This window comes from Enhydra lutris, unplaced genomic scaffold (genome assembly GCF_002288905.1).
Source record: "Enhydra lutris kenyoni isolate GAN:26980312 unplaced genomic scaffold, ASM228890v2 scaffoldscaffold39, whole genome shotgun sequence".
Taxonomy (NCBI): Eukaryota; Metazoa; Chordata; class Mammalia; order Carnivora; family Mustelidae; genus Enhydra; species Enhydra lutris.
Genome location: NW_019154123.1, coordinates 25,429,686 through 25,454,531, shown reverse-complemented (window position 1 = coordinate 25,454,531; position 24,846 = coordinate 25,429,686). Strand labels below are relative to the sequence as shown.

The 24,846-nt window shown below is 51.7% G+C and overlaps 1 protein-coding gene across 6 annotated transcripts in view; it reads left to right on the top strand.

Annotated features, from left to right (window-relative positions):
- Positions 1 to 24,846, top strand: part of LOC111154981 (myosin light chain kinase) — a 174,293-nt gene that overhangs the window by 131,225 nt on the left and 18,222 nt on the right. For all 6 annotated transcript variants that reach the window (XM_022514943.1, XM_022514945.1, XM_022514949.1 and 3 more), the window contains 6 exons: positions 1,062 to 1,364; positions 9,705 to 9,737; positions 9,840 to 9,933; positions 11,200 to 11,403; positions 17,176 to 17,393; positions 19,577 to 19,700. In XM_022514943.1, the coding sequence (XP_022370651.1) occupies positions 1,062 to 1,364; positions 9,705 to 9,737; positions 9,840 to 9,933; positions 11,200 to 11,403; positions 17,176 to 17,393; positions 19,577 to 19,700 (976 nt within the window). The remainder of the gene's footprint in view (positions 1 to 1,061; positions 1,365 to 9,704; positions 9,738 to 9,839; positions 9,934 to 11,199; positions 11,404 to 17,175; positions 17,394 to 19,576; positions 19,701 to 24,846) is intronic.

Sequence of the window (24,846 nt, the reverse complement as noted above, 5' to 3'; positions counted from 1 at the left end):
AAACCCTACACCTCAGACTGCCTTGGCGGGGGCAGGTTGGGGGAGAGATAGAGGTTACTGAATACTGGTATCTATAGCTAAATCAGCCACCTATGAAAACAAAATCTGAAAAACAGGAGAATTTTGTTCAGAGGAGTGGCAGACAGAATCAGCAAAACTCCGAGGCCTGACCAAAGTCTAGGCTGGCATGATCTGCCTGGAAGTGGGTGGCGTCACTGGTCTGAGTGGGAAGGCAGCCTGCTCCTGTTCCAGGCCTAGTCTGGGATGGTTGTGATTCACTACTGTGGTTTGCTTTTGAAAGTCTTTCTCATTTTATCCTGGTCCTATGAGGATAAAAGAGGTGGGGTAGAAGGAATGTTTTACATATTACAAAGTGAGAAATAAACTCCCCCCAAAATGAGAGTGATGACGGTACACGCCAGCCCCTTGTCCAGGAACTTCTCACAGCTGCCTTGTAATCCAATCACTGTTATTTTCCACATCGCTTACAGACCAGGAAACTGAGGCACAGAGAGGTTAACAAGTAGTGAGTGGAGGCAGAGCCGTGTTCAGACCCAGATTGTCCGACCTCAGAGCTCGCTGTGCTATTCCACCTCTCCATGGGGCAGGCGTTTCCCAAGTCCCGGAGAAAGTGGAGACTGACCCTCGTTATGTCACAGGCCACTGGCCTAGGGCCTGACAGACACACACACACGCACACATTAAATTCTCTCTCAAAACATACTTGTGATGGGAAGCAGTCCACGCCTTCTGGGCAGCTTCCTAGATCTGTTTACTCAGAGAAATATGTTTAGGACTGAGGCAAAGTACAGGAAATCATGACTTGTAGGCTGGAAAACTAGCCAAAAAAAGAGGGGGGTTTTCGAGCAAATAGGTATTTGTGGGGCTTTGCGTGTTTGTGTGTTTGTACACAGGTGTGACCGTGTAGGTGAGGAGAGGAGAGCCGGGACCAGGGCTCTCGGCTCAGGTTCTCTGGGCTTTTCCTCCAAGACAACGCTAATCCAGAAACATTCTTTCCCTACAATTCTGAAGACATGGGTGATGTGCTTCTCTGTCCCCAGACAAGCCAGACCCCCCAGCCGGCACGCCCTGTGCCTCTGACATCCGGAGCTCCTCATTGACCCTGTCCTGGTATGGCTCCTCATACGATGGGGGCAGTGCCGTGCAGTCCTACAGCGTCGAGATCTGGGACTCGGTGGACAAAACGTGGAAGGAGCTAGCCACATGCCGCAGCACCTCTTTTAACGTCCAGGACCTCCTGCCTGACCGAGAGTATAAATTCCGTGTGCGCGCCATCAATGTGTATGGAACCAGTGAGCCGAGCCAGGAGTCTGAACTCACAGCAGTGGGAGAGAAACCAGAGGGTAGGCTGCCTTTATTTTATCGCTGGCTTGAAATATGTGTGCATGGCTTTCCTTGTGTATGTAGAAACCTGTACTGAGAGGGGTACCGAGAACCGAGGAGATGTCAATGATGGCTGGCAGAGTCTTTGGGGATCTTGGTTTCCAGGATGGTGATGCCGATCCATGCTTTAAAAGAGGTACCTGTGTGACTCTTCCAGACATTGGACCAGCAATTTTGGTACCCTGCCACCAGGGGGCGATGGTTTGTTAATCCGAAGCGCGGTCCTGGAAGGCAGGAGTTCTTGGGGACCTAAGTTTTAACTTTCCCCTGCATCCACCTCCCTCCTTCTCTCGCGCTCCTATCTCACTGTCTACTCAGTGTTGAGTTCTTGGAACACAAAGACAGATTAGACAACGGGCTTAAATCTTAAATAGGAGGACAGCTGCGTAGACAGTCACTGTGATGAGATGGGATACATGCAATTATAGTGGTGTAAACAAAAAGAGGAGGAGACACAGCAGAAAGCATGAATAAGTTTGCCATGAAGGTGGAGGAAGGCTTCCTAGAGGAGGTAACACTTATGTGGAGTCTTGGGGAAAGGAACGGACTTCCAAGAGGCAGGGAAGATAAGGAGAGGCATTCCCCATGGAGGAAACAGCATGAGCAAAGGTGCAAAGTGTTGGAAAAACGTGGCATTCTGAGAAGCTTGTGCTGGGGTATATGCTGTGTGAGTCAGAACAGGAGGAAGCAACCCGAAGGGCAGTTTAAGTTACATTGTGAAGTTCATCCAAGATTTCCAGGCAGGGGACTGATATGATCACATGAGGTTTTTTTAAGAAAGAGAATTAGAGGAAGAGAAGAGCTTTGCTACCCAAACTGCAGTCTGGACCAGCAGTCTTGGGATCTCAGCACTTGCTGGAAATGTAAACTCTTGGCCCCTCCCCACCCCTGGTCCCTTCTGAACCCTCATTTCAATATGATCTACCCCATGGATTCAGATGCATGCCGCAGTTGGGGAAGCACCCAGGGAGGGAAGGGATGACACTGGAGTTGGCAAGATACCGGTGGGACCTCTGTGGTGTAGTTCAGGTGGCGAATGGTCCGGCCATGAATGAAGGCCTCAGCCGATAGAACCGACCATTCTCAGTGACTTTTTGGGTAGACTTGGAGGAAAAATTAGAAGAGTACAAGATGACTCCCAGCTCCTGGCTTAAGTAACTGAACACAAATTTTCTATTTTGTTGTTGTTGTTTGTTTGTTTAAAAATCCACTGCTTTTCTTTTTTTAAGATTTTAAAAATTTATTTATTTGAGAGAAAGAGAGTAAGAGGGAGAGAGCATGAGCAGGGATAGGGATAGAGAGAGAGGGAGAAGCAGGCTCACCACTGAGCCGGGAGCCCAATGCGGGGCTGGATCCCAGGACCCCAGGATCATGACCTGAGCAGAAGGCAGACGCTTAACTGACTGAGCCATCCAGGCACCCCGAACACAAATTTAAGAGCCATTTATTATTACAGTTCTTGGTGGCTAACATATATCAGGCACTTGCTATAGGCTAACAGTGTGGGCAGCCCTCTACGTGCATCATTTCCTGCATCTATCTCAGTGAAGTAGCTGCCATTATTACCCCCATTTTACAGATAGGAGAAATGAGGTTTACAGGGCGAACCTACGTGCCCAAGATCACAGAGCCTGTAATATAAATGGAGAGCTGTCTGACCTGAAGCCTGTGCTCCTTTGGGAGTAGTCAGACTGCCTCCCAGGGACTGGAGGTTAGGCAATGGGGAGTCCCGGAGAAGACACAAGTTCTGGTCTCAGTCCTGTGTGACTGAGGTGACTGAGGGCAATCCAAGTGTCCTCAGACTACTGACTTGAATCTAGAGCTCAGAAGAAGGCTTAGGTCAGAGCTAAGGATTTGAGAGTCTTACTGTTTAACTGATAATTGAAGCCACGAGCATCAGTGAGGTCCCCAAGAGGGTGGTAGGAAAGTCACCACAGATACACGGAGACGAAGAAGCCTGCAAGACCAGAAGGAAGGGCAAGAGGGAGAACACCAGGAGAAGATGGAGCCGAGCTGAAGAAACACAGATGTTGTGAGTCACTGAGAGGGCTCAGGGAACAGCCACCAGCACTAAATACAGAAGGAGATGAGGTCTCCTGGATTTAGCCCTTCCAGACGCAGCCATCTTTGAGAGTGAAGAGCAGAGCGTTTCCACAGGGTGGAAAATGGTTACCCTGGGATAAGGAATAAGTGGGAGAAGGAAAGGCCAAGAGTGTGGAATATTTTTTCAGGAAGTTTGTTGTGAAGAGAAGCAAAAGGCTGCCATGAATTCAAGGTGGAGAAGAGGCTGGGGGTGGGGAGGAGGGACACCAAGGAAAAGAGCACTGGGAGAGGGAGAGCTTCAGGTTGTGAGACAGAGAGGAGAAGGGAGAATAAAGGACAGGGCCTGTCTGAAGTCATCACGGGACCAGAGGCCTCATGAGTATGGGACGGCCATTATGGTTTGATGTCCTTCTTTGGTGAGAAAATCAGATATAAAATAGATATTCAAACCTTGCTTTCATATGAAATGAGGGCTCCAGAAAGAAATTGGAGGACGCCAGTGGAAAACACACCAGATTTATAACGTTGCAGGTACAGCCCTGTCTTGGGGGCCTTTATCTGGCAAGCCAGGGAATGTGGAGGCTGTGGAGGCATGGATCCCAGCCCCTGGGACAGGCCCACTGGGCCTCTCTGCAGCTGTCCTGGGCTCCTGGGCTCCTGCCCACCAGCGACTTACAAATGTCTGGTGGGGGAGCCTGTAACAGAACGGCTGTCTGCCGCCCTTTGACGCCCCCCTTTGAAATGAGCTGGCATAGGCAGGTTAGCTTGGGGGCAGTGGGGGCTCCAGATCAGGCACTCAGTTTTATGTTTTTAGCATATTGCTTTGTTCAAGAAGAGTACTCCCCACCTCTGGAAAAGTGAGAAGGAAAGAGATGACAGGGCAGTGAGAAGATGTTCCTTAGCTGGAAAGGAGCTCTTCCAGGTCGTCTCTGGAGGAAACCCAGAGAAACTGTAGAGTTCCCGAAAACCCCAAAAGATGAGGGCCATGAGTGCTGTAAGGCATGACTCCCAGGAGGCCAGGACAGCAGCGCCCAGGGCTGGAGGGAGAGTCTGTGGGGACCAGGGGCTAGGACTGCTGGGCTCTGGTCAGCTTGCCCTCCCGTCCTCCCTGCAGCCAGGCCAAACCCCTGCTGTGGTCCTCAGACTCTCTTCCTAGGGCCCCTCCTGGCTGGGAGCAAATGAAAGGAAATGCAAAAATAGCCTGCAAGCCCAAGGAGGGGTCCAGGCCACCCAGAGCTTCCAGACTGGAAGCTGTTCCCACCTCCAGGCCCAGCTGGATTACCGGGGAGGAGGGGCAGGCAGAAGAGTTGTGGGGCATTAGGACTGAGGGGCACAGGACAGAGGGATTGGGAAGGTGGGCTGAAGGGAAGTGGGGGTTCCAAGTCAAGCCCCCCGTGGATGGGTCAGATGCTTGTTAGTTATAACCTGGGTAGGTCATCTGTCTACTTTAAAAGGGAAATGGCTCACAGAGAAGTGGGGTGTGTTTGCACACGCGTGTGAACTGCATGTGTGCATGGGTGCGTGTGTAGGTAGAGGAGGGATGAGAGGGGGGTTTTGGTGGCTTCTCTCCATGGAGCCAGTGGTCTTTGGTGGTCATCGAAACAGCAGTGCCAACTCACTCTCCCTCCACTAAGCCCAGCTAACGTCGGCTGTCCCCTTCCCCACTGCCACCAGGACCCCTCCCGCCTGTGCCTTAGCAGCTTGGGTTTTCCTCTTCATCCTGATCTCCCCGTTCTAACCCTGCTAAGCACCCCAACCCCACCCTACATTCACTCCCCCAGTGTATCCTGCACCCCTCCTGTGTTCAGGCACTGTTTGGCTGGCACAGGACAAAGCATGATGTCCTTCCCCCCACACCAGCTTTAGTGGCCTCCTTATGCCACAGCCGCCCCTCACACTAGAATCCCTAACCCAGTTAGCTCCCCTCCCTGTCTTCCCAAACCTGGGTAAACAGAGTCACTAGCCCAGTACACCCATCTCTCCCGTCCAAGCCAGGCCTTCATCTCCACCCCACCCTACCCCTGCTCTGACTCTTCAATCCACTCTATCCTTGCCCCCATCCTAATTTGTTCTAGAATATATAGTTGCTAGTGAAACAGCAGGAAGGAAGACTCCTTGAGGAGCTAAGGCTTCCTTGCAAGCCTGAGGGCAGTTAGAGATGCAGAGCCCCTGAGGGCTACGGATCAGCCTCCCTGGGCGGCTGGCCCAGTCTGGGGCTGCAGAGGCCTCTCTGGGGCTGGGGTGCCCTCTAGTGCCCATTGGGCATGGAACAGCCCTTGGCCCTGGAGAGCTCCGTCCAAGGGGGCTGCCTAAGGTATGCCGTGTGGGAGTCCCCAGGGCACATCTGGTCCTGTCCCAAACACTACTCCAGGGGCATGAGACTTATCTGCTTGCCGAAAGAGCTCAGAACCATCTTCCAAATAGTTCTTGTGCTTAGCTCGTGGATGTCCTAGCTCTTTCTGAATAGAAGGTTTTTGAAACCTCTTGTTGAAATCCCTCCTGCTATGTAGTTCAGCTCCTTCTGTGGCGGAAAGATGGAAACTGAGTGGTCACCCCTCCCATTACTACAGCCCTTTATTCTTGAAGGCCTGGCTAATCCAACTGTGGCCTTTCCCCAACTCCTACCCTGCTCGTCTCCTTAGGGCCACATCCCCCTCCAAGCAGAGTGGAGGCGGAACGAGAAGGAAAGGGAAGAAGGGAAACCTCTCAGTCTGGAGTCTTGGTCTGTTTCAAACAGAGGAAAAGTGGTGGAACAGTGAGCCCGAAAGAGGGGCATGACTTCCCTGAGAAGGATCTAGGTCCCCACAACCATAGCATCAGGAGAGCCGTCTGCGTTTCAATTGCCAAGGGAGAAAGGCAGAGGTGAAGGGTGGATGTGGTGTTTGCAGTGAGGGCCAGAAGGCCAGCCCTGTCATTTCTAACACTGGGAAGAGGCCAGTTCTAGAACAGCATGCCTTCTCCAGGACTCCCCGCAGGGTGCTCCCAGGTGCCAGGCCATTGGAAAGCCCCACGTACAGCTGCTGCCCCCTCACTAGGGAAGCATAGACAGTTCTTACTAAAGCTGCCAGGCCTACACGGCCCGCCTTCTCCTTTATCTCTTGTCCCACTGTTCATTCCATAGCAGGACGAGTGGCATGGGAATGAAAAGAAAAGGGGATGCCTCATTGGGTGAACTCTCTCAGAGAGGGTACCGTGGGCCAGGATGCTAGGCCTCCCCGACAGTAAAGGTCACTATTATTGTTAGTATTTTGTCTCCAGGGTCCAGCCAGTGAAGCAGCCGTTGTGAAGGACTCGAACCCCTTGGTTCCCTTAAAGCCCCATCCGAAGTGCCCTAAACTCCTGCTGACCCTATTTATCATTCTCATGGTGCATCTGGAGATGTGAGTTCTTATGCCTACAGCCTTCTTCCTGTGTGAGGAATCACACGAGATCATTCTCTCAAGTTACGGCATTGATTAGCTGATAAAAATCGGTTACTTTGGGGCTCCTGGATGGCTCAGTGGGTAAAGCCTCTGCCTTCAGCTCAGGTCATGATCCCAGAGTCCTGGGATTGGGCCCTGCATCGGGCTCTCTGCTCAACAGGGAGCTTCCCCCTCTCTCTCTGCCTGCTTTTCTGCCTACTTGTGATCTCTCTTTCTCTCTCTGTCAAATCAACCAATCAATCAATCAATCTTTAAAAAAAAATCAGTAACCTTAATCCCACCCTTGGCCATTGAAATTGTTAAAAAGTAAGGGTGTCTCATTCAGTTGGGTGTCTGACTCTTGATTTCGGCTCAGGTCATGATCTCAGGGTCCTGGGATCAAGCCCCACATGGGGCTCTGCGCTGAACGTGGACCTTGAGATTCTCTCTCTCCCTCTCCCCTGCCCCTCTCCTCTAAAAAAAAAAAAACATCTCCACTTTAAACTTTTTCCCCAACCAGGGAGGCCTAACCATGTCTGCTCATCTCCCCACAGCAGCTCTTCCTTTCAGTGGCTTTCCATGCCTCCCCAGCCCTGCTGCGATTTTTTAAGTGCCTACGGCCCCAGTTCCAGCAGCGGATGACCCCAGGCTCTGCAGGGGGCAGAGTGAGAATACCTGCTTGTGGCCAGTGCACATTTCCCCTCTACCTGCCTTGATGGCGTTCTGTTGGCCAGAGCAATAAGAAGGCTGAGAAACTGGGCTCCCCACGCTTGGGTTTTAACTAGCCACCCTAGGACTTGTTACCCCTAAATGTTGAATAATTAAATTCTCCCTGAAATGTGACTCCGTTGCTGCCTTCCAGGTGTGGCTCCCTGGGCATTCTAATGGTCTACGAACTGACAAGCTCACTCTCCACTCTCAAGTGCAAGTGTTGCTCGGTTAGAGCAAGAAGACTTGCGCGGTTAGGCTGCTGTCCTGGAGCTCTCTGTGAAACCCCCGCCACTAACCGGGGAGTTCCCATCTCTCCTACCCTTTTTATGGTTCCAGAGCATTTGCCTTCCTGTGACAGAATATTCTTCCCTGTCCCAGTGATGTTTAGTTTTTTATTTCCTCAGCAGCACTTTAAGGACTCTAAACAAGGGGCGCCTGGGTGGCTTGGTCCGTTAAGCTCAGGTCATGATCTCGGGGTCCTGGGATGGAGCCCCAAGTCAGGCTCCCCACTCGGCATGGAGTCTGCTTCTCCCTCTCCCACTGCCCCTCTACCCTGCTCATGCTCTCTCTCTCAAATAAATAAAATCTTTAAAAAATAAAAATAAAAACTAAAAAAAAAAAAAAAGACTCTAAACAAATTGCAGCCTCTCTTGCTCCCGGAAGACTTATCCATAGGATGAGTGCTGTCCCTTATCATACCCTTTCCCCAAAGTCTGATTCTTTCACACAGACATAGACACATGCACGTGCACGCACTCTGTAAAATCTCTGTCCTCCCTCGCTGACTTCTCTCAGTTCTTTGTTCTATCTCCTCAGGAAACCTGCATTGTCTCCATCTGTCTGTGAAACATAGCCCACATCATGACTAAGGAGCACAGAGCACATCCCAAAATATGGCACCTAGAGCTAGCCAGTGACACTAGAAATCACCTAAAAATACACCTCCCTCCTATTACTGAAGAGGAAACAGGGACCCAGAAAGGGAAAGGCTCTCAACCAAGGTCAAAAAACATAGTGGCTCCATAGGGACAAAGCTATGCCTAGGGAAGGGAAAGCCCGGAGGGGCGCCTGGGTGGCTCAGTCCATTAACCATCTGCCTTGGGCTTGGGTCATCATCCCAGGGTCCTGGGATCGAGCCCCACTTTGGACTCCCTGCTCTGCAGGAAGCCTGCTTCTCCCTCTCCCACTCCCCCTGCTTGTGTTCCCTCTCTCACTCTCTCTCTCTCTCTGTCAAAGAAATAAATAAAATCTTTAAAAATAAATAAATAAGTAAGTAAAAATAAAAGGAAAGCCTGGAGCTCTGATGTGAATTTGTTCTGATGGACACTGACTGTCCCCTCATGCCTCCCCCCATTCACTTCTGACGCATCCATGTGAGCAGCCAGTGTGGGCTGCTTATGTCCCTTCTCGCCACACCTCTCAAACACCTGCTGGCTTCACTGTGTGCCCTCACCCACCTTCCCATTGTGTTCCAGCATTTCCTTTAAGACCCAACTCAAGGGCTTCTTCTTCCCAGAATAATTCCTCTGACTTACAGTTGCCCTATTTTGTATCAACATCCTGCCCTGTATGTTCAGTTTGTGCTGTGATGTTATATGTAGGGATTTCAGGGGGATGTAGTTCTCCCTCCCCAACTCAACTGTAAGCTCCAGGAAGGAGAGATCATGCCTTCTGTGTATTTTGTTTGTATACCCACAGTAGCTTGTATGATACCTGGTACACGGCTAGAACTCCAGGTACCATTATCTAAGTAAATGGATAAATAGATTTGATACTCAGAGCAATTTAAGTTGCTGACTTTCGAGCCGAGCAGAAAGGGGCTGTCACAGTTGTGTCGGTTCTGAAAGTCAGAGAGCCTGGGAGCACTGTGAAGAAGGGTATGTCTAGGGGATCCTGAGGTTACAGAGCAAGAAATGGAGATGACTGCTTGTGAAGAAGCTGCTGGGTAGGCTGAGGCTGTGGTGTGTCCATGGCCCTGGTGCAGTGGGGACTGACCCAAGCCTATGGCCATTCCCAGTGCTTTGGGCTTCGTGGTCTTGGGCCTGGGAAGCCTGAGGTCTGACAAGTCCCCCAGCATGTTTCGTTCTTGATGGTCCTTCCCTAATGATCGCTGTGTCCTCTGTGTTCCTCCCTGTCTCCCCCCAGAGCCAAAGGACGAAGTAGAGGCATCAGATGATGGTGAGTGCAGGCCACCTGTCCTCAGGTAGACTCGAGGCATGGGTGGAGGGGGGGCGAGAGAGGAATCTGACAGCTCACAGTCACCCCACCCTCACCCCGCAGATGAGAAGGAACCTGAGATCGACTACCGGAACGTGACCGTCAACACTGAACAAAAAGTGTCTGACTTCTATGACATCGAAGAGAGACTAGGCTCGTAAGTGGAACGGGAAGTGTCTTTCGGGCCCCCAGGGTGGGGTGGCGCAGATCCCGTCATTAAGTTCCATGCCTCGTGTCCCCATCTTTTCCTGGGTTTTGCCAACCTCCCATGCCTAGACCCCCTGCAGAAAGAGGAGGTGCAGTACCAGTCAGCAACCCACAAGGGCATCCCCACCCAGGCCCTCTCAGCTACTGCTGGTGCAGCTGGCTCAGCTCCAGGAGAGTCTTGAGCAAGGCCTTCCTTTCCTGTGCCTTCTTCCCCCAACCCCCGCATGGGCTAACAAGGCACCACCGGGGGTCTGGTCGGACTGTCTGAGGCTGCCGTCCATGTCATCGGCAGGAGGCAGGCAAGTCTGAGCCATCTCGCTGTTCAGCAGTCATAGCTTTTGTGCATCTGTAAAGCCCACAGCCTTGAAAGGCACAGCTGCTCACCACTGCTCGCTTTAGGAACCTGGTCTGCGCTGTTTGCTCTGGTTGTCCCCTGGAGTGCAGACACCCCAGCCCTGAGCCCTCACACCTTCCCCTCCAGCAGCAGCCCCCACGGCTGCCTGTCTCCCACTAACTATCCCTGGAGAAGCCCAGTGGAGGCCAAGGGGGTGGGGTTCAGGTTTGATTTCTAGGAGGTTTCTGGGAAATAAAAGGGTGACACCAACCTCACCAGAGTTGCCTACAAGGAGCCTGCCCTGCCCATGGGAGCTGGGTCAGAGGAACACCGCACTCCTCTCTCCCACCATGGACAGCAGGGACCTTCCTGGGCTGTCTCCAGGACCCCATGCTGGACACTGGAGCAGAAGGAAGTAGCCACTCAGAAATTCTCTGTAGCTGGGGAGGACTTCCTCCACCTGAAGTCACGGGTCCATCTTTGGCGAAGGAGAGAAAAGTCCATCAGCCAGGATGGAGGCTTCAGCCCAGACAGAGGAGCGGGCCTGGGTGGGGATTGGGTGGGGATGCAGGCTGGGCTGGCCATGAGGTTGCAGGTGAGGGAGAGGAGGGTTGTCTGAGCTAGAGGGGCACCCCATGATCAAGGGCAGGCACTGGCAAACTTTTCTATAAAGGGCCAGATAATGGCTAGGTGAAGTTTTGGCGAAGCAGAAAAATGGCCATGGACGAGATGCACACGCACGAGCGTGGCTGTGCACCAATAACATCTTATTTCGAAAAAGAGGTGGACTAGATTTCTCCCACAGGCCATCACTTGTCAGCCCCAGCGTAGTGAAAAGCTTGGCTCAATTTGCCTTTTCTCTCCTCCTCCTTTCATTCACAGTGGGAAATTTGGACAGGTCTTTCGACTTGTAGAGAAGAAAACTGGAAAAATCTGGGCAGGGAAATTCTTCAAGGCATATTCCGCAAAAGAGAAAGAGAATATCCGGCAGGAGATCAGCATCATGAACTGCCTCCACCACCCCAAGCTGGTCCAGTGTGTGGACGCCTTTGAAGAAAAGGCCAACATCGTCATGGTCTTGGAGATGTGAGTGGTGGGCTGCGGGCCCAGGAGCCCCTCACGCATCTCCCCCACTGTCCACACCCAGGCCCCTCTGCCCCAAAGTGGGGAGCACTGCAGCTAGAGCTGTAGCCTGAAAGAGCCTCCCCACCCCCAGTGGCCGGGGGACACCCTCTAGAACAGCACATCTGTACACAGGAGTGGCCCTCACCCACTGACCTCCAGCCTATGGCAGCCCTCGCTTGTTTCCATAACAGATTGGCAGATCTTTGAGGACCCCTGCCCCCCTTTTGCCCCCACCTTCCTGTGAACGTGCCAAGGTTACCCCTAGGCTCCACATCTGCATTCAGGGGCTTTGACTTGGAGGTGGCTTTGGAGGAGAAAGGGAGGGACAGAGCAATTTCCTGACTGGCCTTCAAAAGTAGACGTACCCAGGGTGGGGGGCTTGGGATGTGGGGTGCAACCCTGTGCTCTGCAGTCCCCCATCGTGTGCTCGTTTGTACTTTGACTTCTCACCAGAGGGTAGGTAGTGCTTTCTGGGCTGGGCTGTCCACACACAGGGGACGGATCAGATGCCCTCCAGCCAAGCCTTTCCTGGAATCATCCGCCCCCAAGCCGCTGGCAGGCATGCATACGCACACATGCGCAGGTTCATACCCACACACACACACATAAACATATGCGAACGCACATGCGCATTCTGCCCTCAGCCAGATGTCCTCTGCAGAGGGGTCTGTGTCTTTCAGTTTTCTTTCCTGTTTTCCATGAGAAGTTTTTTTCAGTGTGATACCATCAGATCAAAAAATTGTGACTGTAAGAACATACACAATAATCAGTTCCCATTCTGACCCCTGTCCCTCATCCACCCTGTTTCTACCACTACCGCTCACACTGGTAACTATTTCCACTGGTTTTGTTTGTATCCTTCCAAACTTTCTTTATGAAAATACAAGCATATATGATTTTTTTAAAAAATATTTCCCACCTTTTAGCACCAAGGTACCTCCTAGCCACTATTCTATATTTTTGCTTCCTTTCGTTCCTTTCCTTCCTTTCAAACTTCAGCACCAAGTTCATCTTGGTGCGAAAGGCTCTGAACGTTTCCATGGCTGGTGAGCTTCCCATCAGCCCTGCTCTGTGGGATTAGCTTGCATGCAGAAACCACAGTCTCCTGGAGTGGTCTTCCTTGGTTTCCAGGCCTTTGCCCTTCCAAACAGTGTTTGTAACCTTGTCCATACATCTCTTCACTCACACCTGTGCACATCTGTAGGCGACATTCCCAGAAGTGTGGTTATGCAAGATCAAAGTGCATGTGCATTTGAAATGTTCAGAAATCTCGTGAAACTGCCTTCAGCTTCCTTGCTTGCTCGTCCTGAGCTTCAGGGATCTTAGTCCTTTGGACAGGATCCTTTCAACACCTTTGTTCCCAGGAAAGGTGAGGCCTCCCCGGGCTTAAGGTGTGATTTTCTCCCCTCACTCTGATCACTTTGGGGTGTTTCCTTCCGGCTTATGCACATCTGGAAAAGCTAGAGGGGCTTAAAAGCACAGACTTAGAATACAAATTGAGTCTGATAAGTCTCACATCAGTCCCAGCTCTGCCTCTTACTTGTTGTGTGGCCTTGAATAAGTTACTCAGCTTTGCTAAATTCTTAATGTTATTATCGGTAAAAGGAGGATATAAACTGCCCCGTGAATAACGTGAGGATTAAATGGAATCACGTAGTCAGGCCTAGTGCTCTCTAATTGGGACTTATTCTTAGTCGTATGATACATTGACTTTCTCCGTCTTGGGGTCCCTTTCCCACTTAAAATTCTTCCGTGAGCATTTTAACACACACCGAGGTGTTGTGGAACAAAAACCTTCCTATTCAGGAAACCTGGAGTCAGGTCCTATTACTGCTGAGCTGTGATTTTGTCATTATTAAATCCATCCAGCGAGGAGGCATATTGGGATTAGACTCCCTTTTTGGTTCTAAAATTCGACAATTCCGTGGAACTGTAAACTACTCCAAGAAAGTCTGCATTCATGTCTTAGAATCTGTTTTCCGCCCCAATTCGAGCCTACCTGCCCACTTCCAGGAAAGGCCGGCCCATGTCTGTGGCCTCACCCAATCACTCTCTCACATTAGCCCTTGGGCTCTGTGCTTCACGCTTATTCCAGAACAAGTTGCTTGGTGCAGCAAGTGCAGGCGTGTGGGGACATGGGAGGAAATGTCTTATGTTTAGAAGTTAAGTTTTGGGTAAGTTGGGAGAGGGTGCGGGGAGGGGGTGGGAGGCAGCCAAGCCTGGGTAAGGCCGGGCAGCAGCACCAGTGGGCAGAACACCATACTTAGCGTGGAATTGGGAGTTGGCAAGCTGGATGGAAAATGTTGAGAGAAAACATAAGAAGGCTTCAGCTGGCCTGGCTTTCGTCCCTCCTCCCTGCACCTCCCCAGTGGCCAGGAGCAAGTCTGGCAGTCACAGATGCCAGTCTTCTGCAATTGGGGTAAGGAGCTTGCCCCTTGATAGGAGCTCAACCAAAGAAGTGGGAGCACATTCACACTCCATCCGTACTTCCCTTCCAGCTTAAACAGACTTGGCCTTGAGAGGGTAAAGCCTGGCATTCAGCGGTACAATTTGCCATTGCCCTTGTTTGATGGAGATACTAAGAGTAAGAGAAGGACAGGGCCTTCGAGGGTCCGCTCCTTCAGTTCAGCCACCTCCGACACAGTGAGAAATCAGAAGCAGTGTGTCTTCAGCCTTTCTGACCTCTGATGATGGGACGAGCCACAAGCCTCCATCTTTATTGGGGGTTGTTGCCCAGACACAGGGGTTCCCTCGGGCTCCTGGCCTCAAATCTCGGCTTGTCCTTGGGGAACGCTCAGGCCCTTCCAAGTGGTGGTGAGACCCTCAGCACTGAAGCAGTACAATTTAGGCTGGGTCTTTCACTGCCCATCTCACTTCCATGTTGCCATTGGCTAAATTTATCAAAGACTATTCAGTTGGCTGCCAGGAGACAAGGAGTAGAGGGTCTGGGTCTGGAGTCCACTGAAACACCATGCCTACTGGCTGCCAGTGAGGGCTGGCCAAGGTCTACACTTGGGGGGATGGATGAATTTGATCCCTTGGGATTAAGTAGCCTTGCTAGATGGTATTCACTCACTCACTCACTCACTCACTCACTGCTCATTTATTAAGCATACATTTCCTCTGGCCCAGTCTTGGCCCTTGGCATGATCCCATCTCTGTGGGTGGCAGCTCCTTTCCACCCATAGTCTTGAGTATTTTCAAGAGAAACCTAGGTAGAACCATTAATCCTGTTTCTGTAACCTCTTCCATCCTAGGAAATGGACCACAGGAACAGCTTTCAAAATACATTAACTATTTTTTAATAGATTGAACCTATTTCAACTTACACTGAATAGGTTACTTCTAGAAAGGCAGTAGTAATTACCTCTACGGGTCAGATTTCTACTACTCATTGCCTCAGACATTCCCAAGAGCACTGCAAATAATGGTTGCTTACTTTTCCAGAATATTTTGCATTTAGAAGCACACATTTTGAGACACCTTGTCAGTGCCACATATTGCCAGGTATAAATAAAGTTCCAGAGATGAGCCAGACCTTTTCCACACATGTTCATAAACAACTTCGAGACAAGGCAGATCTGATACAAAAAAGTACAGACGAAACCCAGGACTGGAAAGATCATTTCCCCTGGGGAAATCAGAGTGATTTCTCAGAGGAGTTTCTCAGTTAAATTTCCCAAGCTTGTCCCAATCCTAAGAATGACCTGGGGGGCTTATGTAACATACAGATTCTCAGAGCCCTCCCAAGATTTTCTAAATCATAACCTGCAGAGAGGAAGACCTTGAGAGTCTGTATTTTCAACAAGAGCCCCAATAGGCTCTTTAAAAACAAACAAACAAACAAACAAAAAACAGGCTTTTTAAAAAATTTAATTTTTTTAAAAAGGTAATTATTGAGCACTTACTACATCACAGGTACTCTTCTAAGCACGTTACCTGTATTTATTCACTCAGTCTTCAAAGCAGCCCTGTGAGGTGGTGCTGTTTTTACCTGCACCTTCCAGGTGAGGACATTGAGGCCCAGAAATGGGTAAGGTGGAAGGAGACCTGAGAAGGATAATTCAAGTTTGACTTGGAGCAGAGCTGTGGAAACGGAGAGCTTGAGGACGCAGGCGCCACCTGCTGGCCGCCCAGGGAAACACCCCCTCCCCCTCTCCGTTGGTGCGAGAGCGTCCGTTCTAGTGCCTCCAGTGGCCACTGGTGCAGACTGCCCTTTCCCGCTCAGCCCTCCTGGAAAGTGTTGGTGATGGAGGCCCACACAGGCTGTGGTGTGCTGGGCCCCATGCTGCGCCCCTGTCTGTCCCTCCCTCAGGGTCACTGCCAAGATCCACGGACTCACCACAGGTTGTGAAATGGTAATTAATATGTGGTGAGCACCTACTGCGTGTCAGGCATAATGCTTTACAAAATTTCCTTCGATCCTAACGACTCTATGAGGTAAGGACAGATAAAGAAAGCAGGGCTCAGAAAGATTAAGTATTGTGCCCAAGGTCACACAGCTATAAAAGGCAGAGACAGGATCCACATGCAGCTCTTCCCTTCTTCATGATGGCTCCCATTAGAAGAGAGAAGGCCCTTGGAAGAGGATGGGCCCAGAACAAAACCTACCCAGCCTTGCTCAGCTGGTGGACATACAGGCCATTGCAGAACAGAGCTTACTGACGTCTGCATGCTGTAAAAGTCACCGGGGAAATGCTTTAAATTTTCTGAGCAGCAAGGAAGGAAGGTGGGTCAGAGGGCTGGGACAGGGGAAAGGAAGGGACCCATGTCACTCAGGTGACAAGGCCATGCGTTTGCACTGAAGGGCAGTATGCTGCTGTCTGTAGCCTCTGGGCCAGTTCTTAGTGGAGGATGCCTGCTGTGGGCCCCAGAAACACCTGGGTCAGGGTCCAGAGTCTATGCAGTCAGAGCAAGGGAGCAGGCAAGACGAGTTAGTTGTGGCTGGAAGGAGTAACTGATGCCATAGGCCTGGCTAGAGGAGGCAAATGTAATGGGTTGCAGCCAATGAATGTCAGAAAATGTGCTGGGGCTCCTTATTATTGAAGCTGTTTTTCTTTTTTCTTTCTCTCTTTTTTTTTTTTTTAAGATTTTGTTTATTTATTTGATAGGCAGAGATCACACATAGGCAGAGAGGCAGGCAGAGAGAGGGGAGGAAGCAGGCTCCTCCCTGATTCGGGGCTCGATCTCAGGACCCTGGGATCATGACCTGGAGGCTTTAACCCACTGAGCCACCCAGGTGACCCTGAAGCTATTTTTCTGTTTCTGGATGTGTGGAACAAATGCTGTGGGTGTTGTGAGTCTTTCAAATGTCAATTCTCCCTGACTAGAATACATAGTTGGGGTACAAGAACGAGCCCTTACACATCTGTGGTCATTCGGGGAAGGAGGCCGCCTGGTGGTTACCCTTTTTGTCAAGCCGAGGAGATTATGTCTAACTCACTCAGCTCATGATCACCTCTGAAACTGCCCAGCCTGGATGCTTCCTTGAGTCCCCCAGCAGCTTAGTGGGCATGAACAGTGCCCCCCACCCCAGCAGGAAATCAGGAGGCCCGGGCCCTCCTCATACAGGGGAAACCAGGATCAGCATAACAGAGCAGGGGCCTAGAACTCGAGAAGCCGCAAAAGTGCCCAGCCCCCCTCCGACCCTGGTCTTTGCCGATCCTGCCCCAGACTGCCCTGCCAGCCTGCTCGCCATGCTCCTGGGAGCTAACTGTTGTTCCGCCCCTGCAGTGTCTCGGGGGGTGAGCTGTTCGAGCGCATCATCGACGAGGACTTCGAGCTGACGGAGCGGGAGTGCATTCAGTACATGAGGCAGATATCAGAAGGGGTGGAGTACATCCACAAGCAGGGCATCGTCCATCTGGACCTCAAGCCCGAGAACATCATGTGTGTCAATAAGACCGGCACCAGAATCAAGCTCATTGACTTCGGTCTGGCCAGAAAGCTGGGTAAGGCCGCTCACCCGTCCTGTGCTCACCCACAGACGGTGACTGTGTTACATGCACTGGGCGTTGGAGGGAATGCGCTGGGTTGGAGCTAAAGTCAGAGGTCGTGGGGGCTGCTGAGGCTCCCGTCCTGCCCCGGCCACCCAGTAGGCTTGGCTTCGAGTCTCTATCCCTTATCTGTAAAATGGGTTAATGGTAGTCCCCACCTGCTTGAACGGTGGGGGAGGGTCGGGTCAGGGACATTCATACAGGTGCAGTGATGAAAGTGGTGCCTGGCACACAGTGAGCCTTCGCTGTTGACTTTTGTTGTTGTCACTCTCCCCTCTTGTGCTTTCACTCTGGGGCCTGCAGCAGCCACTCATTTTGGTGATGGTGCCTGCTCCCATTTGTATCTTTCGCAACGATTTCCGGAGCACTTTCACATACTTGCACTGGGTTCTCACAGCAGCCCTGCAAGAGCGGCAGAGCAGATTTTCAGAGCCCTGGTTTATAGACCAGGAAGCGGTAGCTTTGCCTAGCAGGTCCCACTACGAGCCAGGAGAGGTACTGGGGCTGGAACAAGGACCCCGGACCTGGCTCATTGGTCCCGGAGGCCCCCCTGCTATTCCTGCCTCAGCTGGGGGACAGGTGCCAGGGGCCTTCGTGTCCAGCCCTGCAGCCGTCTCGGTCTGTGATGTCTGCCTCACGCCCTGCCCACGTGCCCCCTGCCTGCTTCACTCTTTGATGTCTCAGTAAGTGACAAAACAGCCTCACCCTCTATCCCCTGACCCCTGCCCTGTCACCAAGGAGCTGAGGGCTGGCGCAGACTGGCCTTTCACCACCCCGGGGGCACTTGGTGCCAGGGCACCCCATTACAAAGGGGTCACTGAGGCAGTGAGGTTCTGCTAGGCTCTGACTTGCTGTGCTCCGCCCACTGAAGACGTGGTGTGGGGGCAGCAGCTGGTGCACAGGGCCCACCTTCAGGCAGGAACCACTCATGGTTTGAGCAGATAGGGTGCTTCTGGCCCAAGGGGCTGGTAGCATGAGAGCCCCAGTGACACAACATGCAGGCTCCCGTGGTGAGAGATACGTGGAGATAGCGTGTCTCTCCCATGGCCTGGAGAGCTGGGAAGGAATAGCGTGTAGCTGGAAGGGTTCAGGTTGGAGTGGAACAGAGCTGTTGCATCTGAAAGCTCTTCAGTCGTCTGTCTTTGAGCATTTGCTGTGGGCTCTGTAGTGACACAGAGCAGATGTGGTCCACAGGCCAGACGTCTGCCACCCCCCACTGTGGACGAGATCCTCCAGGAGATGGTACCATGCAGTGGACATCCTACTGGGCATCTCTGGTCCTTTCTGGCTGAGTGACAGCAGCCTGGGGTTAAGGTCTTTCCTGGCTATCCCCCTGGTAGCTCCTAGGAGGAGAGACAGGTGGGGGCAAGGGCGTATAGCTTAGGAGTGGGACTAACTGGGCTTAGGTCCTGACCCCCACTGTTAAATGTGGGTAAACCACTTGACTGCTCTGGGCCTCCCTTTCTTCCTCAGGAACAGGGATGTCATGCCGCCTTCAGGTCCTCGAGAATATTGAACAGGAAAGTCCTTATGAAACAGGCAGCAGGGTACAGAGGACATAGAGAATGTTAGGGATTATTGCCAAGCACAAGTCACAGTCCCTTCTGGGAATGCTTGGGAGAGACAGACATGTGAAAAACCATGCTGGGGGTGGGGGGTTGGTGGCACCTGGGTGGCTCAGTTGGTTAAGCCACTGCCTTTGGCTCGGGTCAGGATCCCGGAGTCCTGGGTTGTCAAGTACCATATCAGGCTTCCCCTACTCTGCGGGGAGCCTGCTTCTTCTGCCTGCCACTCCCTCTGCTTGCTCACTTTCTCTTTCTCTCTGTGTCAAGTAAATAAATAAAATCTTAAAAAAAGAAAGAAAGAAAAACCATGTGGGGTGCAGGGGCTTCCACGGCCTCCCCTCCCCGTCCCACCCCGCCCCCGACACTGACAGGAAGTACATGGTCTGTCAGTTTCACCAGGGCATTGTCACACCAATTCCCAAGGAGGCCAGGTGTCTCCGTGCCATTCTCAAGGGGAGAGCACCCAAGAGCCAGGCGTTGTCTGTGTCCCTCCCATGCACACGGATGGCGTTCATTTAGCATGGGTTCCTCCTGAATGTTCTGGTGATTGATCCCTCTCCATCCTGGTTACAGAGAATGCGGGGTCTCTGAAGGTCCTCTTTGGCACCCCGGAGTTTGTGGCTCCTGAAGTCATCAACTACGAGCCCATCGGCTATGCCACAGATATGTGGAGCATCGGAGTCATCTGCTACATCCTGTGAGTCTTGGGCACATGAGGGAGGGGCAGAGAGCCCCACAGGAGGGTCCTGGGCTGCCCTGCCACCGAAGGGGCTAGTGTGGGTGTTGGTGGAGAGCCCACCTCAGAGTCAGGAAGGCAGCGGCTCCTATCCTGCTCCCACCAGCCTGCCCCACTCCGGTTTGCCCGGTGGAGTCAGCAGCCCCTGTTGCAATCCTGTCGGCGTGGCTAGCACTGACCCTGACACCCTATCCTGGGCCCGTCACTGTCCCTCATGCTGACCAGGCTGGGGTCTTCAGTCAGGAGGGTGGCGTGGGGCTGGTGCCACATAATTTACCCTCGCTTGTGTAGGTGGGTCCATGGAGAAGGAGGCAGGGAACGCAGGTGCATCTCTGTGGGCATCATCATTGTCTTCAGAAGACAGCACCCCATCCTCATGGCAGGGGGACCCCAGCGACCAGCCTCATCCCTGAGTCCAGTATATGAGCCCGTTATAAGCACTTCTGATGAGAGAGCCCTCAGCAGACAACAGAAAGCCACGCAGGAATTGGAATTGGAGAATCAGGTGGACAATATGAAGCCACTTTGGTTAACGATGGCAGGAATGCCCACCAGAGCTCTGGGACCAGTCCTAGACACGAATCACCTAGGCCTCTCCGTAGACTGCAGATTCTGCTTCGGGAGGTCTGGGACAGCCTAGAATCCACGTTTCTAACAGCTTCTAGGCTGCCGATAGTGCTGGTCCAAAGACCACACTTTTCTGACTAGCAGGCTCTAGAACACACACCTTGGGGGGGGCTCTCACTGACTTAGTCTCCGAAACCCCAGGCTGCAGACAATCCTTAGCCTCAGAGGCAGCCCCTGGGTTTATGGGGCAACACACAGTGATGGGATGGTTTACTGAAGACACAGATAGGCGCACGTTCATTTCGAAAAGTGAACATATTTCTGTTGTTAAAGTGAAAGTGTTAAAGTGTTTAATGTCCTTATAGAAAACTTGAGGAGGACCGAGGAAGCTTTCTTTGCCCCCTGGGGTCTTCCGAGCCAACTGACAAAGGGCTCTAGGAGATTGTGCTGCACAGTCAGCTTCAGGAACTGCTGGTACAAAAGCTTAAGCAGAGATGGAGTGATTTTGTGTGTGTGCAGAGTGAACTGACCAAGATTACTTGGTGTCCCCCTTTCTCACACCCCCTTCCCAGGGCCAGGAGTTTTCATTCCTTTCTACCTGCTCAGGAGTTTGATTCTCACTGTGGCCTGTCAGGACAGCCTCCCTCAGTAACACCTGGGTCGTGGGCTCTGTAGCCCAGAGAGTCCTCTTCTTCCTTGCACGGGGTCCCCCCACCTCCCCCAAAGCAGCAGACAAGTAGCTCCCTAGCCAGGAGCGCGTGTGCCTGTTTCCCCCTCCCCTACCCCTACCCCAGAAGAAAGGGAGCTGACGGCTAGTGGAAGCTGCAATGACCCTGTCCTCCTGGTTCCCTTGGTAGATAGGGAATTAGAGCAGAGCTTTGGGCCCAGCCACCCCTCTGGGGGCTGCCCCAGTCTGCACAGTGCTCACGTGCTCCCACGGCAGCTCTGGCCCTGGGGGAGACACCTGGCACTTGAGAAACAGGCTGGCTCCGTTCGTTCTGTTCAGACCCCTCTATCCTGTGGCCTGGCTCTATCCCTGGGTCCCTCACAGATTTTCACAGGAGCTCCTATTTGATCCTCACTGCAAGCCTGGGAGGGAGTTGTGGCAGGGATCTGACCTTCATGTGGCTTGGAGGTGACCCGGGCTACAGGGGCCCTAGCCATGTGGGCATTCTGCATCTGGGGACAGGTTACATGGGTGTGTTCACTGTGAAAATGTAAGGGCAGTCCCTAACTGGTAGGGAGACCAGCTCTCCTAGTTTCGCAGACTATCCTCACTTTATATTTTTTTAAGATTTTACTTATTTATATGTCAGAGAGAGAGAGAGAGAATGCATAAGTAGGGGGAGTGGCAAGCAGAGGGAGAAGCAGGCTCAATCCCATGACCCCAGGATCATGACCTGAGCTGAAGGCAGAAGCTTAACCAACTGAGCCACCCAGGCACCCTTAGTGTCTCCCCAGTGTAGCACTGAGGGTCCTGTATCCTGGGCAGCCCATCAGGCCTGGGTGAACCAGGAAGGCTGGTCACCCTCCAGGACTGTGGGAAGTAGGCAGCCACGTGGACTTCCTTGGCCCTAATCACCTCCAAGCCAAACGAAGATCAGATCAACTGTCCCTCAGAGGTAACCATCGTCCTCAGGTCTAACACCCTACCGCAGTTTTGCCTGTCCCTGAACTTTGTATAAATGGAATCCTATGGGAAGATGTGTCCGGCTTCCTTTGCTCAGCGCTGTTGGTGAGACCCACTGATGTCACTGTGTGTGGTGCTAGATTGTTCATGCTCACGCTGTGTAGTGTTCTGCTGTGTGACCCTCATCTGGTCTGTCCCATCTGCACTGCTGGGTTTTAATAGATGCCCATCGTGAGTATTCCAAGTATTCTGGTGCGTGTTGGGTGTACATTCTAGAACTAGAATCATTGAGCCATAAGAACACTTTATTTTAAAATGCCAATTCTTTTAGGTGGAGGAACATCATAATCTGGATAATATGTTCTATTGCTTTACCAGATTTCTTTTAAGGCTAAGACCAAGAAATAGGGAAGACCTTTTTGAAATGGGGAGAAAATAATTCTGATGAAAGGGGCATCATGTGGAAGGTGTTTGGCCAGCAGGGTGCACAGAGAGGGGAGAGCTGTGTGTGTGCCAGGGAGGCCAGTGCAGGCCAGGCAGTCCAGTGCGGACCAGGCATAATGGACGCAGGTCAGCTCTATCCCCCCAGTGTCTAGGCTTCTGCACACACCATGGCGGGCTGCTCTGCCCTCTGGGGCTTTTCCTTGTTGGCTCTCACAACGGGGAGAGGACTGGGAGCTCCCCTCCTGAGTGAGGGCTCTCGGCAGAACACGTGGGACCCAAAACAAAAGTGGGAGCCAGCCAGGCCCTTCCTTTCAGACCCTGCTGTGCAAAATTCTAGAGTAGCAGCTGCTGGAAGTTCCTGGAAGAGGTGCTGTGGTAGTCTTCATGTACCCTCTATCCCTCTCGTTGGAGCTTCATTGTCTGTCTGATAATCCTTGTCAAGGCCACCTTCCACATTTGTACCAGAGGAATCCCCCATCTCCTTTCTGGGGCCAGTGAGAGACAGGAGGCCAGGGAGTTGGGGAAATACGTAATAACTCATTTACTATTTAACACATAGTTGGTGAATACCTCCTAAGTAACCAGCTCTGTCCCGTAGGTTGATATGAACTTCTTGGAGGAACTCCTCAAACCCCTCAGGGAGATCAGGGCTGATCTTGTCCTGGCCTGGAGACCTGGCCTCGCTTCCAGACACAGGAGAGATGCAGTGGGTGGGATTATGAACCCCCTACCTTCTCATCCCTGATTCTGGAAGGAAATGGTAGATTTCATTAATTTCCTGGAGATTTCCTGGTTTTAGGCAGGAGGAGAGAGGATGGGAGTGATCTAGGCCACACATTAATGATGTCCTAAGCCTTACCTCCTTTTCTAAGACCTCCTTTCCTTTCCTGCTTTCCTCTCTGTTTTCTGAGGACTTAGTGTTGCCTTACCGCCTGTGGGGACACCAGAACCCTTCTCTGTGCCTTTTTCTCACCCCTACTCCAGAATTCCTTCTCTCCCTCCCCTGCTCCAAGGCAAGGTAAAGGGCAGTTACTGCTCTGCCTTCTCCCTACCATCTTCCTACTGGGCTCAGCAACAATAGGAAGATGAGCTCATCATTTCAGCTCATTTGTCTTTTTTTTTTCTCAAGATTTTACTTATTTATTTGAGAGAGAGAGAAAGAGCATGAGTGGGGGGAGGGGCAAAGGGAGAGGAGAAGGGAGCCCTGATGTGGGGCTTGATCCCAGGACCAGAGATCATGGCCCAAGCTGAAGTCAGACGCTTAACTGACTGAGCCACCCAGGCATCCCTCAGCTCATTTCTTGAGCATCTATTACAGTCCAGAACACCACAGCCATCCCCATCCAGAGCCTAACTTCTAGAGACATCAGCCCAGTGAGCTAGGGAGAGGGCCCAGTGCCCAAGTGTCAAGTGCCTACTCAGACTTGGGTTTTGGTACAGAGTTCTTCAGAGGGATCCAACAGCCCCACTAAAGGCTGCCCTCGCCCTCCCACTGCTGAGCCCAGACATGCTGTCTGATTCCAGCTCCTGCAGCCTCCAGGAGCCCTGAGACCAGACCCAGACCCAGCCACTACCTATAGGTTTCACTCTTCAGAGACTTGGGCTGCAGCTAGAGTGACTAACCCAGGGAGTCCCACTTTCTCGGCCACTGCACAAAATGATACCCAGTTCTTCCTCTGGGACCTAACCAGCCTTCTCAGATCTTTCCACCACCCTGAGGAATGTGTGTCTGAAGGCGCAAATGGGATAAAAAACTAACGTCTTCCTAAGCATTCAGTAGCTCTGCTGGCCGATGTGTGGTCTCTTTCACCGGCCATTCCTGCAGGAGGTCATCTGCTGCACAAAAAACACCAGGAGGAGAGTACAGTGCAAGAGGCATTTCTATATCTTTCTCTTTTCTGACATTCTGCCCTGCATGCTGAATGGTCTTCTGCATAAGATTCCCTGCCTGAAGTTTTGCTTCAGTGAGAGATTAAGAATTAAAAACAGGGGGCACCTGGGTGGCTCAGTGGGTTAAGCCTCTGCCTTTGGCTTAGGTCATGATCTCAGGGTCCTGGGATCTAGCCTCCCGTTGGGCTCTCTGCTCAGTGGAGAGCCTGCTTCCCCAGATCTCTCTCTGCCTGCCTCTCTGCCTACTTGTGATCTCTGTCAAATAAATAAATAAGTAAAATCTTAAAAAAAAAGAATTAAGAACTGCCTGCTGTCATGACCTCCGTGACTCCTCAGCAACCATTAAAATTGGATGTGAAGACTTTGTATACACTTGTGAAGAGACAATGTCAAGTGACAAAAAAGTGGAACACCCAAAAGTTTGCCCATAGTGATTACAGTTTTGTTAAAAAAAATAAATAAATAAGATAAAATTTAAAACAAACAAACAAACAGATAAATCTGTTGTTTATGTTGGGGAGGAAGAAAAAACTTTCCTCCACCCTCTTAGGTTCTTTTCTTGGAGGCCTGCAAATC